Here is a 16,935-nt window from a genome sequence, read left to right as displayed (position 1 = left end):
AAGCATGCTCAGTCCTGTCAGGCCTCAAGCCCACAATCCCTACAAGGGCACAAGAGGCAGGTGTGATTCTTGGGGAAGGGGCGGGGGGAGCTGCTGCAGCCCCAGGCCTGTGTCCCCAGGGTGAGAGGGCCATGCCAAGCCATTTGTGGCCTGTGAATCATGGGAACTACACTAGAGTACAGGGCAGGGGCGACCAGCCAAGTCTATTCTGATCTGAGGTGCCTGAGCAAGGGGAAAGGTGTCCCTGGACCTTTGCTTTGATGGAGGCCCAGCCCACACTCTGGCCCAATGTAATTAAAAAATAAAGAGACTTCTTCAGAAAGCCTTCATATCACTTCTGAGGAAGCAGAAGGCTGCATTTGCAACTGAACTTTCTTCACCCAAGTTGTAGCCACAAGGAGGAAAATCCTACTTGACAGAACCACAAGTTATTAGAAAAACTGAATTCTTGTGCCTAAAGAATAACCAGACTTGGACAAGTAGACTTTAACGTTTCCGTTGACTTTTAAATTTGTAAATAGCTGGCGAGTTGACAGTTTCATTCTTCACCTTCACTCTGGGGGTTTTATCCTGTAAAACAGAGGGAAAAAATTAGTATAATGTATGGAGGGGGTGGGATTTGGGGAGGAGGGTCTCAAAAATAGATGAACAGGCTATTTATGTGAAAGTAACTAAAAGTCTGTGAGTATCTAAAGAGTCTGACATTTAGTGGCTAGATGATAATAACATGGAAGTGTCATCTTAGACTCTTCAGCTCTGCTATTGAACTACACAATATCGTCTATTTTTAAACACCACTGAGTGGCACTCACTGTTTTGTTAACCTGTTTAAATGTTACAGAGAGCTATTCATAAGCTATAAAGTTCAAACGCTGTCCGTTCCTACCCTATGCTGCTCCAAAGCACTGACTAATAACCCCCTTATTACCTTCTTAATCAAGGAACATTTCAACACTCCCAGAGTAACAGACATTGGCTCAAACTGTGCCCCTAAGGAGCAGACATTTTCACCGCGCCTGATTTACACACAGATGAAATCCAGTCTCAGTTAAGACCTTTCAAAGAAACGAAGGCCTGAGGCTTTTCTCTACTCACCAGAAGATCTTTGCGTGTTTGGATTTTCTGTGCAATAACAAACAATTCCTTCTCCCTCTCGATACGTTGCTTCAGGAGGCTGTATTGCCTTTTCCTCTCTCTAGCTAGCTTCTATAAGAGAAAAATATACAAGTATTTTCAGCAAAACAAACAAATGAGGTAAAAGTCACTAAGAAATGTTTCGGAGCCCGATGGGAGGCCAGATCTGCTAAGGTTTACATAAGCTCTTTTCACGCTTTCAGGAGGACCTCACTAGGAAGCAATGGATGCACTGCTTCGACTTTTGGGGACTGCACTTAATTGGAATCTCCAAAAATCAGGGTACTCTTTTGTGGAGCAATTCAGTTTACTGAGAGCTTCATTCACAGCAACCCTGTGGGGTGGTTCATCATTAGCCCAATTATCAAAGAAAGAAACTCAGACGGAGAGAAGTGACTTGTACAAGGTCACAGAGCATGTAAGCATTGGAGGTGAAACCTGAACTCATAACCTCCCAACCCCAACCTCCCCCTCCCTCCTCTTTGATCATCTGCCCAGTAACTGAGTTTCTTGAGGCCAACAGAGATGGCTGGGAAGTATGGCCAGGCCCTTTTGTAGGCACTCTGTGAAAGACTGAAAAAACTTCAGGAAAAGAAAGAAATGGTCCCAACTTAATCCTGAGGCCTCTACCTGCCAATCCCAGAGGGAGAGCAGAGCCTTCACTACCTATCTCACCAACTGTCTTGGGGCAAAAGCTATGGCCGAGTACTGGGAATGTAGAAGCTATTCTCTTCCAATCCATCCACCTTTAGGAGAAACAATCCCCCTTGAGCAGAACACCCCAACTAGCTTGAGCACAGAAGACAGACGCTGTTAGCTAAAACAAGGGAAACGGGGCAAGTCCCACTACCCCAACTATGTCCACTCCTCTCCATGCATGGGTGCAGAGCATGTACCCAAGTAGCTACAGAGAGCCATCCCTCAGGGGACCAGCATTTCATACCCAAGAAAAGTCAGTGACACACCCAACCATTACCAAAGCTATTTCACAAACAGGGGTCGTCACAACCGGCAATGCCAGAAAACCTGCCTGGCTGCTCCAACTGCTGTCTATGTAGGGGGACAACGACAATTCACAGACTCTGCCACAGTCTCCCAACAGCGGTTTCAGACAGCTTTTGTTTTCACTTTATTGCACACGCTGTCAAATTTATGGGAATGCCCAATATATTCAAACTAATTAGGGGTATTTATATTACTAAAGCAAGTTTAGCTGCCTCTGAGCTAGAGGAAACTGCTGTGAATTAAACATTGGAGGCAAAGCTGATGCTGTGGAAATGATTCAAATCACAACAGAACAGCTGTCTGCTTGAATCTCACAATTTTTTTTTTCAATGAATCAGTCAGAACTGAGATTTCAGTTCTCTGAGAAACAGAGCATCACATTTCATAAACCCAATCACAATAATGGAAGAGAGTCATAAGGGGAAAAACGAAATAGAAATCCATCACTGAGATGGGGCGGGCCGTGTGGAGGACAGTCAGGAGACCCAGGCTCTGGCACCAACTGTATGATGTCTGAGTTTGGAGAATGAGCTCCAACAAATGACAACCTCCCTGGGCTTCAACCTCTCCATCTGCAAAGTGAGAGAGAACACCTCCCAGCATGTTGTGGAGGTCAAGTAGCATGATGGGAGCATTTTGACAACTGTTAATACATATAGGAGTTATTATTTACAAGCAAAAAAACTATTGAGGGGGTGGCAGTAGTTGTACGTGATTACTCCTATATACAAGCCCTCAGACCAAAATGGTCCAAGGGTTCTAATCCTTCCATTAGAACCGCTCCCATGGGATCAGAGAATGATTACCAATGGAAGGAAACACAGAGATTACCTGGTCTTTCAATACATTCACTTGTAAATTTTAAACATTTTTAGCATTTATGTCATGTCTTGTTCCAAAAGAGGAAGAATGGGCCTTTGGCTGTACTCAAATTTGCCAATAGTCTCATTTGTTTTGTTTTGTTTTGTTTTGTTTTTTGATGAGGCAATTGGGGTTAAGTGACTTGCCCAGGGTCATGCAGGTAGTGTTGTGTCTGAGGCTGGATTTGAACTCAGGTCCTCCTGACTCCAGGCCCAGCACTCTATCCACTGTGCCATCTACCTGCCCTAATGTATATAGTACTTTGAAATCTGCAAAGCACTTTACTTATGTTAGCTCATTTGAGTCTCACAACAACTCTTCAACTTAAGGTGCTATTATTAACCTCATTTTACAGATGAGGAAACTGAGGCAAATAGAGGTTAAGTGATTAGTCTAGGGTCATACAACTAATAAATGTTTAAGACATGATTTGAAGTAAGAGCTTCCAGACTCCAAAATCCAGTACTCTACATAGTTTTGATTAGTTTTATAACAAAAACCAACAATGGATTAGAAGCCAGAAGACCTGGATTTTTGTTCCAGTTCTGGCCCTTACTAGCTACATGAACTAACAGAAATCACTTCCCCTCTCTATAGCTCAGTTTAATTTGCAAAATGAGAGGGCTGAATTAAAGAACTAAAATACCATCCAGCTCTAAAATTCTATTTAAAAAACAAAAAAACTGGGGGTCCCCAAATCCAGCTGGCTCAAATTTGTATTAGTCACTCTACCCAATCACATCTTTAGCACCAAAATTATAATCGATAACATTTACGTAGCATTTTAGAGATTCTGAAGTGCTTTATAAATATCTCATTTGAAAAATACTTTTTGGGGGGGGAGGGCAATGAGGGTTAAGTGACTTGCCCAGCTAATGACTTGACACAGATAGTAAGTGTAAAGTGTCTGAGGCCGGATTTATCCACTGTGCCACCTGGCTGCCCCCTAAAAAATACTTTTTAAAAAAATCTAATTTTTATCCTCACAACCCAGAGGAGGCAGGTGCTGTTACTATCCCCATTTAACAGATGAGGAAACTGAGACAAACAGAGGTTCAGTGACTTGCCCAGTGTCACACAGCTAGTAACTATCTGAGGCTGGATCCGAATTCAGGACTTCCTGACTCTAATCACCACAAAACTACCATCATCAATGAATTATCAAGACCATGGAAGCCTCCAATCAAACCAGACTATGAGTCAGTTTCCTGTCTCAGAAATCAGTATAACCAAACAGAAGAGAATCATTGTTATACAAGGTGGCAAAAAAAAAAAGCCCTCCTACTCCCCTTGAGCCTGAATGCAAAGAAGTGTGGCCAAAAGCACCTCTATTTGGCTCCTCTCCGTCACGCCCTTCACTGTTTCCTTCTTCAAGGTCTCTATCCTGGGTCGGTTGTAGACTCTCTTCACTAGCTCGGGGGCCGTCTGCAGGTGAGTCGCGATATCAAACTCTTTAACTAAAGTACAGACAGGCAGAGCTTCCTGAGGGGTTGCACGACAGTGAGCTGCCCACAGCCCGGATCCCAGCCCCTCGCCCAAACCCCACAGTCCTCAGGGGTGCCCCATACCTTCCTTTTTGGTGTCAAAGAAGAACACGTGCTGGTTCTTCTGCTTCCCTGAGGCCTCCAGCAGGTGGAGCTCCGACTTCAGCCGTTCGATTTTCTAGAGGAGCATCAATGGCTGGTTGGCCTGGACTCCAGGGTCTCAGCCCAGAAGTCTCCATGGCTAACCTAGATCCCTCCTTGCCCCTCAGCCCGCAAAGAGCAGTGTACTCGCAGGCACTGAGACGTCACCTGGCTCGCTTCTCACCCCCCAGGCTCCAGCCCTGCTCTGGAGCCCCCATCAGTGACAGCACACTCGCTCAGAAAGAAGCTGAGGCAGACAAGCCCAATGCAGGCCTCCGTCAGGAGAAAGTGCTGCTCCCCACGTACCTTGGCTTCTGCCGCCCTCTTCATCTCCACGTATTTGATGTCCTGAGTCTTCATCACCTTCAGCTGCTCACTGGTCACCTCGTCCTTGGGCTGCTTGACCACATGGACCCCATCCTCAAAGTCCCCCAAACATGCACTGAGTTAATATACTTGAGGAGCCGTTCCCCTCACAGACAGCTCAGCTTGGGCTGCCTTCCTCATCTGCCTGCTTCTAAGGGTCATCCATCCATCCTAGCTCTGCCCCCTCGGGTCAAGCTGAGTAAGTCTGACCTTTTCCCACATCACATCCCGTTAGGAGGTTTAAGAAAACAATCATTTCCCACCAAGTCTTCCCTTCTCCTGGGCATCCTCCTCTGGAAGGACTTCAACTTATCCCCCCCCTAAAATGTGGCAACCAGATGTGGCTGGACCAAGGCAGGGACAGCCAGGCCATCACGTCTGATTCTGGACATAAGCATTCCTCTAGTAATGCCGGCAAAAACTGCATCTCCTTTTTGGGCAGCTCATACTGAGCGGGAGATCCACTAGGACCTCCAAGTCTTTTTGTATGTATAAAGCTATTGCGGGTCCTCTCTGCTTGCCCTACTTCTGGCACTGGGTGAATGTGGCGAACTCACTTTGCCATTTATACACCTTCTCTTCCAGAGCAAAGGCGAATGTAAAATGATTTATGCCCAGCCCCCAAAAGCCAGATGAACTAGAGATGAGCCCAGGGTTAACCTTAGCTCTGTGCCCTCCCTTCCCACAATGGCAGGCACTCAATACTTATGGATTAATCAGACACTGACCTGGAGTTGAACTCGAGTCATCTTAAAGTAAAACTCATCAGGATTTTTTTCCAGGGCCTTCTTCCGAAGGGTTCTGAGGTATTCCTGTTTCTTGTGGTAGTCACTGAAAAACACATTAAACAGTGTTTGCAAAATGGCTTCCTTAGGCCAGATCAATCCCAACAAGCAACCTGTACAAGGATCTGAAAGTTCAAGGACAGCAAAGCCCACAGTTCATTGTAGCCCCAAAGCAATTAGTTCAGACTGTCAACATCTGTCTTGCAACTGAAAGATACTCCATCCAGTTCATTTCTCTTCATCAAATGAAAGTACGATCTACGTCACAGAAGCCATAGATTGTCAGTTAAGAGGACCAAGGTCCAAATCCCAAGTCTGCCAGTAACTCCCTACACACCCTTCTCTGGACCTCGGCTTCTTCATCTGTACGGTGGGAATAAGAGCAGGACCACTTATTTCTGCAGCAGCTGTGAAGGTCAGTCAGGTGGTACATGCAAAGTACTCTGTCAAGGAAAGGGTCAGCAATTGTCTGACCTCACTCCCTCCCACCCTGTCACCACTACCTGGCTTACTTCTGTTTAGCAACATTGCTGTCACCAAAGAAGCCAAGAGCCACACAAAGTGAGAAACCAGGGTAGCTAGGTGGAGCAGTGGATAGAGCACCAGCCCTGGATTCAGGAGGACCTGAGTTCAAATCCGGCCTCAGACACCTGACACTTACTAGCTATGTGACCCTGGGCAAGTCACTTAACCCCAATTGCCTCACTAAAAAAAAAAAAGTGAGAAACCAGGCCCCTGATGGGTGGCTTGGATGCCAGATGGGTCACACATACAGAGATCATCTTTCAGGAGTGACAATGACATCGAGTGTAGATAAGGCAGATACTATCACGCCCATTTCACAACTGGGGAAATCAAGTCTCAGAGACAGTTATGTCTCACCAAAGGTCACACAGCACAGGAGAAAATGAGCCTCCAGGTCTTCAGAGCCCTGATTTCACACCAGGGCCCACCACCTCCTACAGGAACTGATGGCCCTTCAAAATTCAATAGGCCAGGGGGCAGCTAGGTGGTGCAGTGGATGACGCACCGGCCCTGGATACAGAAGAATCTGAGTTCAAATCCGGCCTCAGATACTTGACACTTACTAGCCATGTGACCCTGGGCAAGTCACTTAACCCTCATTGCCTCGCAAAAAAATAAAAAATTTCAATTAAAAAAAAAAATTTCAATAGGCCAGCTGGCTGGGCAGGCCCCCATCTGTAAAAGGCTCTTCACATTCTGTACCAGGGACACAAGGAGGACATGGGCCACAGTGCAGAATAACCAAGAAAGCTCCCAGTGAGCACTCAAGAAGAACAATGGTGCTAACTCTGCTAGCGAGGGCACATGATTGGGGGGTGTGGGAGATGTCAGGGGAGCAGTGCTTGCAGCCTGAACTTTCACATCTGGATCAAAAACTCTCCCAGCCACACGTCACGGGGATGTTAGAGATGGAACAACTGGATTTTGAGATGCCATCTGGCACTCCAAGGAATGGTGAGAAAAAAACCCTCTGGTTTTTTGGCTCAAATATCAAGACCATCATACACAAAGTCACTCTGAGGAAATGAATCTGGAATAAAATGCAATGAACAATTATGTTGCAACTGGGGTTGCTATAAATGTGACAATGCCTAAAGTAACAGACCAGTCTGGGGCCAGGGGAAAGTATCTGGGGGGCTGCCAGAGGTACAACTACTTTATCAGTGGAGAGAAACAATTCCCTTCTGGACGCTCAAATCATTTTGTCACAGTGCTTCAAGACTGTCATGTTATTTGCAGCGGCTTGAACAGAAGAACAAACTCACTTGGCACGAAGTTTATAATCTTTCTTCTTTTCCAGAAAGCCCAGATGTTTCCGAAAGCCAGGCTGGAAGACAAAAACACAATGTTTGGTCTCCCCAGCACACAACACACCCAACAAAGTTCCCACTCGACCACCACCAAAGCCTCTGAAGAGACAAGTAAATCCAAGTCCTTGGAGCTGTCCCTGCGCCCCAACTACCCTCCCCCTCCCTCCCCATTTCCTCCATACCTATCCTCTGCCAGAGGACAAGACACATAGAGCTGGGCGCCAGGAGATTTAAAAGCTTGGCCATGGCAGGCTTTCTAGCCAATTAAGGACAGCAGGAGGCAACCATGACTGTGCACCACGGGAGCAGTTGCCAGCAGAACTAAAATTAATGTGAATTGGATCCAAGAGTTTGTAAAAACCAAAGAGGGAACATAATATGTATGCCTAGCATCCCGACGAATCTTAGGGAAGGTAGAGAAAGCTTTCCACCTGAAGGAGAATGCCCCTGGTAGGGAGGCCACAAGGATGGGGGGGGGGGGGGGGGGGGGGCGGTATTTCTCATTCTGACACTAGGGGTGTGGTTGCTCTGTTAAGGCCTCCAATTTTTATGGCTTGATCTGACTTTGAGAAGTCTAATATACTCAAATCCTCTATTCCAGTGGTTCCCAACTTTTTCAAGTATGAGAAACCCTTTTAAAAATAAAAATATATATATAACAAATCCTCACACAATAGTGAATGTGCAAAATAATCATTAATAATGATACGACAAAAACCTCTATGAAACAAATATTGCTTTTAAATGAAATCATATTCTATTCATCACAACAGCATCTACAAACATTTGAAAAATAGTAATAATTGTATGTATAAGATATAGAGGGGCAGCTAGGTGGATAGAGCACGGGCCCCTGGAGTCAGGAATACCTGAGTTCAAATCCGGCCTCAGACACTTAACACTTACTAGCTGTGTGACCCTGGGCAAGTCACTTAATCCCAATTGCCTCACTAAAAAAAAAAAAAAGATATAGAGAAGGTAAGTTTGTCAAGCTAGCAGGTATCCAGTGTACCAGAGAACAGCTAAGTAAACTGTGACACATGAATGTGGTGGAATATTATTGCTCTGGATAAAAATGAAAATGGAAAATTCAGACAACATGAAAGACTTCTATGAACTCAAGAAGAATGAAGTCAGCAGCATCATGAAAACAACACATACAATGACTAAAGCAATGTGAATGGAAGGAACAAACAAGTAAAACTGACCATGGCATTCGAATGCCCATATTTGGCCCAGAGACGATTCTCCCTTTGATGGTAAAATAGGGCCTTCAGGTCCACAAGACTGTATTTAGTATTAGAGGTGGGTTCATGATTTACTTAATTTCCTGATTGTTTTTCTTTTTTAATTTCATTAAAAGAGAAGACTCACTAGGTTGAGCAGGGAGGGATGTAGTTGGCAATAAATGTGACATAAAAACAAAAGGTTTAGATACTAAAGAAAAGGGAAAATATAGTTTTCCCTTCCCTTAGAAGAGTGAGGTTGGGGGAAATGGAAGAGGAGAAAGTGTCCATCAGCAAGGGGTTCAGGAGTCAGGATCTGTCCTTGAAAGGTGTGTATGAATCAGAAGAATGGGGTGGGGGGGAGGGGAGAGAATGAATTATTACTCCCCTTCGATAGCTCCCTATCATCCATGAGCTCAACTCTGTAACCACAGAATGTCAGAGCTGGAAGGGTCCTTGGAGAACATCTTGTCCCACCTCCTAGTTTTACAAATGATAAAACTGAGGCCCAGAGAGTATTAGCAGCCGTCTCTGAAAAGAACACCAGATGTCAAGTCACGTAACCTTGGGAAAGTCACTTTACCTCTTGAGGCCTAGATTTCATCACTTGTAAAATTAGGGGGTTGAACTAGATGATCTCTAAAAGCTCTAAATCCTATGAACCCAAGCAAGGGATTGAGTGCTCAAGGCCAGTCACTGCTGCACAGCCCTGCCCTGCCCTGCCCTGCCCAATAAAGCTACAGGATGATCCCCATTACCTCCAGGATCCAATCTGTCTGGCATTTGAAGATCTTCCTAGGCAAGGCCCTGCCTACATCTGCAGGCTTCTTATCCCCCTCACTTAACTCAACAATCCAAAGATCCCGGGCCTTCTTGTGCTTCTTTTAACAGCTGACACTCCGTGCCCAGAATTCTTTCCCTCCTCACCTCCACCTCTTGGTTTCCCTGGCCTCCTTCAAGTCTCAGCTACATGCTACCTTCAGCAAGAACCCTTTCCTGGTGCCAGAAACCTCCCCTTCTGATTATCACCAACTAACCTGGATATAACTTGGATATATATGGTCGCTGGCATGCCATTTCCCCTATTCAAATGTGGACTCCTTGAGGGCATTGATTTTTTACCTTCTCTTTTTATCCCCAGGGTTTAGCACCATACCTTGCACATCTTAAGAACTTCAGGAATGTTTGTGGACTAAATGCAAGTCACTAGCAGAAAGGGTGATAAAACTCGTCTCCTGGCTGACAGGGAAAGACTCTCTAACTACACTAGCCTAGCACAGTAATTAGTGTTAAGTCGGCCAGTCAATAGATGTTTATTAATGGCCCGCTGTTTGCTAGGCACTGTGCCAAGGGCTGGGAACCTAAAAAGAGGCAAAAGAGAGTCTCTGCCCTCAAGGAGCTCCCAATCTAATAGAGGGGGAAACAACAAATAAATATGTACAAATTATAGGATATGTAGGAAATAACAGAGAGAAGACAACAGAATTAAGAGGGGTTGGGAAAAGTTTCCTGTAGAAGATGAGATTTTGGTAGGGACTTAAAGGACGTCAGGGAAGTCAGAAGGTGGAGATGGAGGAGAAAGCATTCCAGGCATGGCAGACACCCAGAGAAAAGGGTCAGGGGGCAGCTAGGTGGCACAGTGGATAAAGCATCTGCCCTGGAGTCAGGAGTACCTGAGTTCAAATCCGGCCTCAGACACTTGACACTTACTAGGTAAGTCACTTAACTCCCTTTGCCTCACAAAAAAACAAAAAAACAAAAACAGAGAAAAGGGTCAGAATGAGAAATGGGGTGTCTGGTTCATGGAAGAGCCAAGAGGCTGGTGTCACTGGGATGAAGGGAGTAAGGTATATGAAGCCTGGAAAAGTGAGAAGACACTAGATTATGACAGACTTTGAATGCCAGACAGAGGAAGGAACTCTGGACTTAATCAGAGGACTTGCATTTGGCTCTTGGCTAAGCCAGTTTTTGAACTGTGTGATCTTGGCCAACTGATTTAACCTCTTCCAGCCTCAGTTTCCTCACCTGTAAAACAGGACTCCCACCTGAAAAAGCTCCCTAACAGATGCTACTTGGCACCTTTTCTAAAACTTTTAAGTAGTAGAGTTGCATGGGGCACTGAGAGTGACTTGCTCAGGATGGAACAGCCAGCTTGTATAACAGGGGACTCTTCAACTCAGGTCTCCCTGACCCCCAAAGCCGGCTTTCTACTCACAGAATAAATGCAAGACAGTAAAAAAAAACTTGTTGAACGTAGCCGTGGCCTGAAAGTTAGGGAACCTGGGTCCGAGTCTTAGCCCTGGTCCTGACCCTAAGTCTGCCACTCCCTCTTCGCAGACCGTAAATAAGTCCCTGCTCCCCTTCTCCGAACTCAAGTTTCTGGAGTTTGGGCCTCTGGAAATTGACATGTGATGGTTCCACAAGGCAGGAGACCAGAGAACAATGTATGCAAATGAAGGGGCGGGGACGCTGGCCCAGGATGTGCGCACGCGCCAGGCTGAGCTCCGAATGGGAAAAACAGGATCCGCGTTCCGGAGCCACGGCGGGATTAGCCCCCCTCGGAGCTGCAGGTGAGGAATGAGGGGTTCATACCTGGCTTCGTTCCCGGTGCTCCCGCTGCCGAGACTTGGCTGCCTTTTTAAACGCCGCCGACATGTTGCTTCCCTTTTCCGAGAGCCCAAGAAGCGCCTCCGGCTCCTCGCCGCCTCTGCCGCCTCACCGGAAACAGGCCGTGCTGCGTAATGGACCCACCCACTATTGCTCCTCAGCCTATCGAACTCAGAGCTCCTCGGAAGACTCGTCGCCAAACCCGGGGCTGCTTAAAAGCCCTTCTGGGAAATGTAGTTTCGCTTGGACTGGAATCACGTGATGTCTCAGCCATTGTTGTGTGCCGGCTCTACTATTTCACTGCCTAAGACTTAGTGCTTTATTAGTACTTGGCTATCAATCACTCTATAAGACTCATAAGCGCCTACTATATGCCATCTATGCGAAATGGTTAAAGGGCCAGGATTCAAGTCAGGAAGACTCATCTTGAGTTCAAATGTGGACTCAGACACTTGCTAGCTTTGTGAACCTGGGCATGTCACTTAACTCTTTCTGCCTCAGTTTCTTCATCTGTAAAATGAACTGGAGAATGAAATGGCAAACCACTCCAGTATCTTTGCCAACAACGATGTGAAACGACTGAACAACAGCATGTGTCAGGCACTGTACCGATGGCTGGGGGTACAAAAAAAGAGTCAAAAGTCAGTCCTTATCCTCAAGGAGCTTACAATCTAAGAGGGAAGACAACATGCAAAGCATGGTATATACAGGATAAATTGGAAATAATTAAGAGGGAAGGCACTACAATTAAGAGGGGATGAGGAAGGCTTTCTGTAAAAGGTGGGATTTTAGTTGGGACCTAAAGGAAACCAGGGAGGTCAGTAGTTGGAATGGAGGAGGAAGGATGTACCAAGCATAGAGGACAGACAGCCTGAGAAAATGTCCAGAGACAAGAGATGGAGTGTCTTGTTCATGATACAGCCCAGTGTCGCTGGATTGAAGAATACCCTATTGGAGGATAAGGTGGAAGAAGAGTGGAAAGGTGGGAGGGGGGCCAGGTTATGAAAGGCTTTGAATGAAAACAGCATTATGTATTTGATCTTAGAGGCCACTGGAGTTTATTGAGTAGGGAAGTTACAGTAAGCATACCTGTGCTTTATACTTTGGTGGGTGAAAGGAGGATTGATTGGAGTCGGGGGAATTGCAATAATTTAGGCATGAGGTGATAAGGACCTACACTAAAGTGTCAGAAGAGAGAAGGGGGCATATAGAAAAGATATTGCAAAGGTGAAACTGACGGGCCTTGGAAAGTACTTGGATATGGGGGGTGAGAGATAGTGAAAATTTGAGGATGATTCCTAGGTTGCAAGCCTAAGGGACTGGAAAAATGGTGCTGTCCGGGGCAGCTAGGTGGCATAGTGGATAAAGCACTGGCCCTGGATTCAGGAGTACCTGAGTTCAAATCCAGCCTCAGACACTTAACACTTACTAGCTGTGTGACCCTGGGCAAGTCACTTAACCCCCATTGCCCCACAAAAAAAAAAAAAATCGAAAGAAAAGAAAAAGAAAAATGGTGCTGTCCTCTACAGTAGAGTACAGTATAGGCAATGTAGGGGGGAAGATTAATTCTGTTTGGGACATATTGAGTTTAAGATGTCTACCAGACGTGCAGTTTGAGTTGCCTAAAAGGCATTTAGAGATGCAAGATTAGAGGTCAGCAGAGAGATAGGGACAGAGTAAATAGATATAAGAATTATCAGCATGGAGGTGGCAATTAAATCCATGGGAGCTGATGAGATCACCAAGTGAAATAGTAATAGAGGGAGAAGGGAAGGCCCAGGATAGAACCCTGTGGATACCTACAGTTAAGAGGGTGTGATCTCGAGGAGGGTTCAGCAAAGGAGGCTGAGAAGGAGGGTGCACAAAGGTAGGAGGAGAACAGGAAGGAGTAGTGTCCAGAAAACCTAGAGAAAAGAGAAGGACAGGCTGCAGAGAGGTCAAGGGGAATGGGGATTCAGAAAAGACCATTGGATTTGGCAGCTAAGAGATCGCTGGTAATTTTCAAGAGGGCAGTGTCAGTGAGGTTGAAAAACCCAGATTGTAAAATGTTAAGAAGAGAGAAAGTGGAGACACCTGTTATAGCCTGCCTTAGGAGGAATTTAGCCCCAAAAGGCAGAAGAGATTCAGGATGATGGTTAGCAGAGATGGAAGGATCAAGGGAGAGATTTCAGGATAGGTGAAATATGCATATGTTTGAAAACAGTGGGGAATAAGCCAGTGGACAGGAAGAGATTGAAAATAAATGTAAGAGCAGGGATGACAGAGGGGTTATATGTCATAAAAGACAAAATAGAATGAGATAGCTTGAACAAGTAGAGGGCTTAGCCTTGTTAAGGACTAAGGCCATTTCATCATGTAAGACAGGGGGTGAAGGAGGAGGGAGTAGCAGAAGGCACCTATGTGATAGGGAATGAGGAAGAGGGGAGAAGAGGGATCAATGTTTTTTTCTGTAAAATGTGAGGCAAGGTTCTCTTCTGAGAGTGGGGGGAAGGGAGCCATGGGAGGTATTATGAGGAGGGATGAAAAGGTTTTGAAGATCCACTAAGAAGGAAGCTAGGTGGCTCAGTGGATAAAGCACTGGCCCTGTATTCAGGAGGACCTGAGTTCAAATCCAGCCTCAGACACTTGACACTTACTAGCTGTGTGACCCTGGGCAAGTCACTTAACCCTTATTGCCCCGCAGAAAACAAACAAACAAAAAACAAAACACAACAAAAAACAAATCCAACCTCAGACACTTGACACTTACTAGCTGTGTGACCCTGGGCAAATCACTTAACCCTCATTGCCCCTCAAAAAAAGAAGAAGATCGACTAAGGAGAGTGGGAAAGTGAGTTCATTAGGGAGGTATATAGCAGAATTGCCTAGCAGCAGCAAGGGCCCAGTTGAGGTTGTGTAACATAAATTTGTAGTTATGTGGTATAACAAATTTGTAGTCAGGATGGTTATGTGAGTAACCTTTGTTCAGCCTTGTGCAAACAGGCAAAGGGAACAAATGGGAGTGATCTAAAGATGAGGTTTTAGCTGGGTGTAATCAGTGATATGATAAGGGGAGAGAGGGGGAGGGATTAAAGAGAGGATGACGTAGTGTTGGTTCACCAAGGGATAAAGATGGGGGGAAAGAGGACAGAATGGGCAGTGCCAGGGAGATGGGCTGAGAGAGAATTGAGGGGTAAGGAGCCTGGCAATCACGTCGGAGATGAAGGTTAGGGTTATGTAAGGAAAGGCAGAGGGAGAGGTGAAAAGCCAATAGATTATGGTTGGATAAAGGGATTTCAGAACTTAAAGGCAGTCCATGGGTGTGTGTCATGGCAAGGTCAAGTGTGTGACCATCATTGAGTTGGCACCTTAAGACATGGAGCTGCCCCTTTGTGGAGGATGAGCCAGAGAGAGAAACCAGAATTCATCTTTCCTTAACAGTGCTGAGCCTTTTTCCATAGTTCTGGGTTGAATTTGCTGCTCTGGGGTTGTTGCTACAGTGGCCCCATGTAACTAACTACCCTTCATGTTTGGTCATGGGAGTGGAAAGAAATTGACCCACAGTTCCTCCTAACTATGAGAATTCAGGCTTCTTTGGCTCCTGGCCATAGTAATTAATATTCCTTATGTCTTTACAGTAGTTTACAGGTTACAAACAGCTTTCACTTCCGTGTGTGGCCCCATAAGACCCCTATGAGGGAAGCTAGAAACATATTCTTATATCCATTTTACATATTAGGAAACTGAGGTCCAGATTGTATAATAAGGAGAGTTCTCCTTTCTGTGTTATGGTGTATGAAGCACCTTTCCCACTACAACCCTGTGAGACCAACAATGGAGACACTTTCTGTTTGCCCAAAGTCACCCACCCACTAAATACAGAAGGACTCGGGTCCTGAGATTTTAGAGTTTAAAGGGATCTAAGGCCAACCCTTCATTTTGAAAAATTGGAAACTAAAACCCAAATTCACCTTTTAGGCAATCAAGTAACTCATCCAAGGTCATAGAATCATAGGTACAGCCAGAGCTTGAAATCTCCCCAGAGAGCTTCTACTTCTGCCTCCCATTTTACTGATGAGGAAACTGAGGCCCGGAGAACTCAATGGTGTGTGCTCAAAATTATCCATCTCCCAGCCTCCAGAGCCAAAGTTCTCTCCTCTGTACCAGGACAGACTCTTACACTGACTACTTGTTTTTGTTTTGTTTTGTTTTGTTTTTTGGTGAGGCAATTGGGGTCCTCCTGAATCCAGGGCCGGTGCTCTATCCACTGCACCACCTAGCTGCCCCCACTGACTAATTGTTAGGGAAGCCTGGACCCTCTAGTCACTGAGGCCATAAACTAAAGCTTCCTGAAAACTCCAGCCCAGCAGAATCATTTCCCTTCTCCAGGACCCCTAGCATTTTGGGGTCCTAGGTAGCATGCTCTTCTAAGTCATCACGCTCACACATTTCATACATTGCTTAACTTTTCATACCTACACATCATGTCTACTGAGTGAGATTAATGAGCTTTGACCATATCTGTTTTTAAATGTCCCCACCCTAATGCCTTGATGAATCATTCTGGTCCTCAGTTGCTTCATCTGTAAAATGGGAATAATAGCATCTTGTTTGCTGCCAAAAGGCAAAGCCCTGAATGTTTCCTTCCAATTGTGAGAGGGGCAGTTGTGGTATAAAGGAAAGACAACTGGGCTGCTAGCCAGGTGACCTATGTTTTTATCTGAGCTCTGCCACTAATAAACTGTATGACCTTGGATAAGACCCTTCCCCTCTATGTGCCGGTCTCCCACCTATAAAATTACTGGGCTGCACTAGATGACATACAGTTCCTTCCATCTTTGACAGTCTATGACCAAAGTACCTACCAGTTCTGACATTCTGTGTCCTAAGGCCCCTCCCAGCCCTGACATTCCATGTTCTCTAACACAGACCTATCCTTGGGGGCTAGGGTCTCAGGAACAGAGGAAGCTAAGATTAGCCCAGTGGTTCCAGGGAAGTGGATCTCTTTGCTCTAGAGTGATTTTCAGCCAGTCCACCTCATACTGACTTGTATTACTCTGATCCAAACTTCCAGATAAAGGAAACCTGAGAAATTCCGTGTCCTCCCCACTGTTCTGGGAGATTTGGATGGCAGACTGGGCTGATCTATGCCCAAACCCACCTTGGGAAGAACTAACAAGAATCTGACAGAGAAAAGACCCATTGTGCTCACTCACCCCAAAGAGTCCTAAACCTTTCAGTCAATATTTACTGAATAATCCCTCAGATCTGCACTGGCTTTTCAAGCGCCTCCGCATACAATTATGTCATGTGACCCTAATCACAACCCCGGTAAGACAGGTATTATCCCCATTTTACAGATGAAGACAGAGCTTCAGAGGTGAACTTACTTGGGCAATTTAGCAAGCAAGAGAGGCTGAATTGTCTAGGCCCAGGCTTGCTAACTTTCATCCCAGTGTTCTTCCCACTGATCCACCCTACCTCTCAAAAGAGAGGCCTTTCTGGGGACATA

At 45.6% G+C, this 16,935-nt stretch overlaps 1 protein-coding gene across 1 annotated transcript; it reads right to left on the bottom strand.

The window, feature by feature from the left end:
- Positions 1 to 485: 485 nt before the first annotated feature.
- Positions 486 to 11,925, bottom strand: UTP11 (UTP11 small subunit processome component). Its single transcript, XM_043996844.1, has 8 exons — positions 11,430 to 11,925; positions 7,567 to 7,628; positions 5,720 to 5,822; positions 4,932 to 5,045; positions 4,569 to 4,662; positions 4,327 to 4,457; positions 1,096 to 1,206; positions 486 to 570 (listed from the first exon to the last, which is right to left on the bottom strand). Exons 1-8 carry the CDS (start codon positions 11,490 to 11,492, stop codon positions 487 to 489), a joined length of 762 nt encoding a protein of 253 aa, XP_043852779.1. The 5' UTR covers positions 11,493 to 11,925; the 3' UTR covers position 486.
- Positions 11,926 to 16,935: the final 5,010 nt, after the last annotated feature.

Source organism: Dromiciops gliroides, chromosome 3, assembly GCF_019393635.1.
Source record: "Dromiciops gliroides isolate mDroGli1 chromosome 3, mDroGli1.pri, whole genome shotgun sequence".
NCBI lineage: Eukaryota > Metazoa > Chordata > Mammalia > Microbiotheria > Microbiotheriidae > Dromiciops > Dromiciops gliroides.
This window is presented reverse-complemented; position numbering and strand designations above follow the sequence as displayed.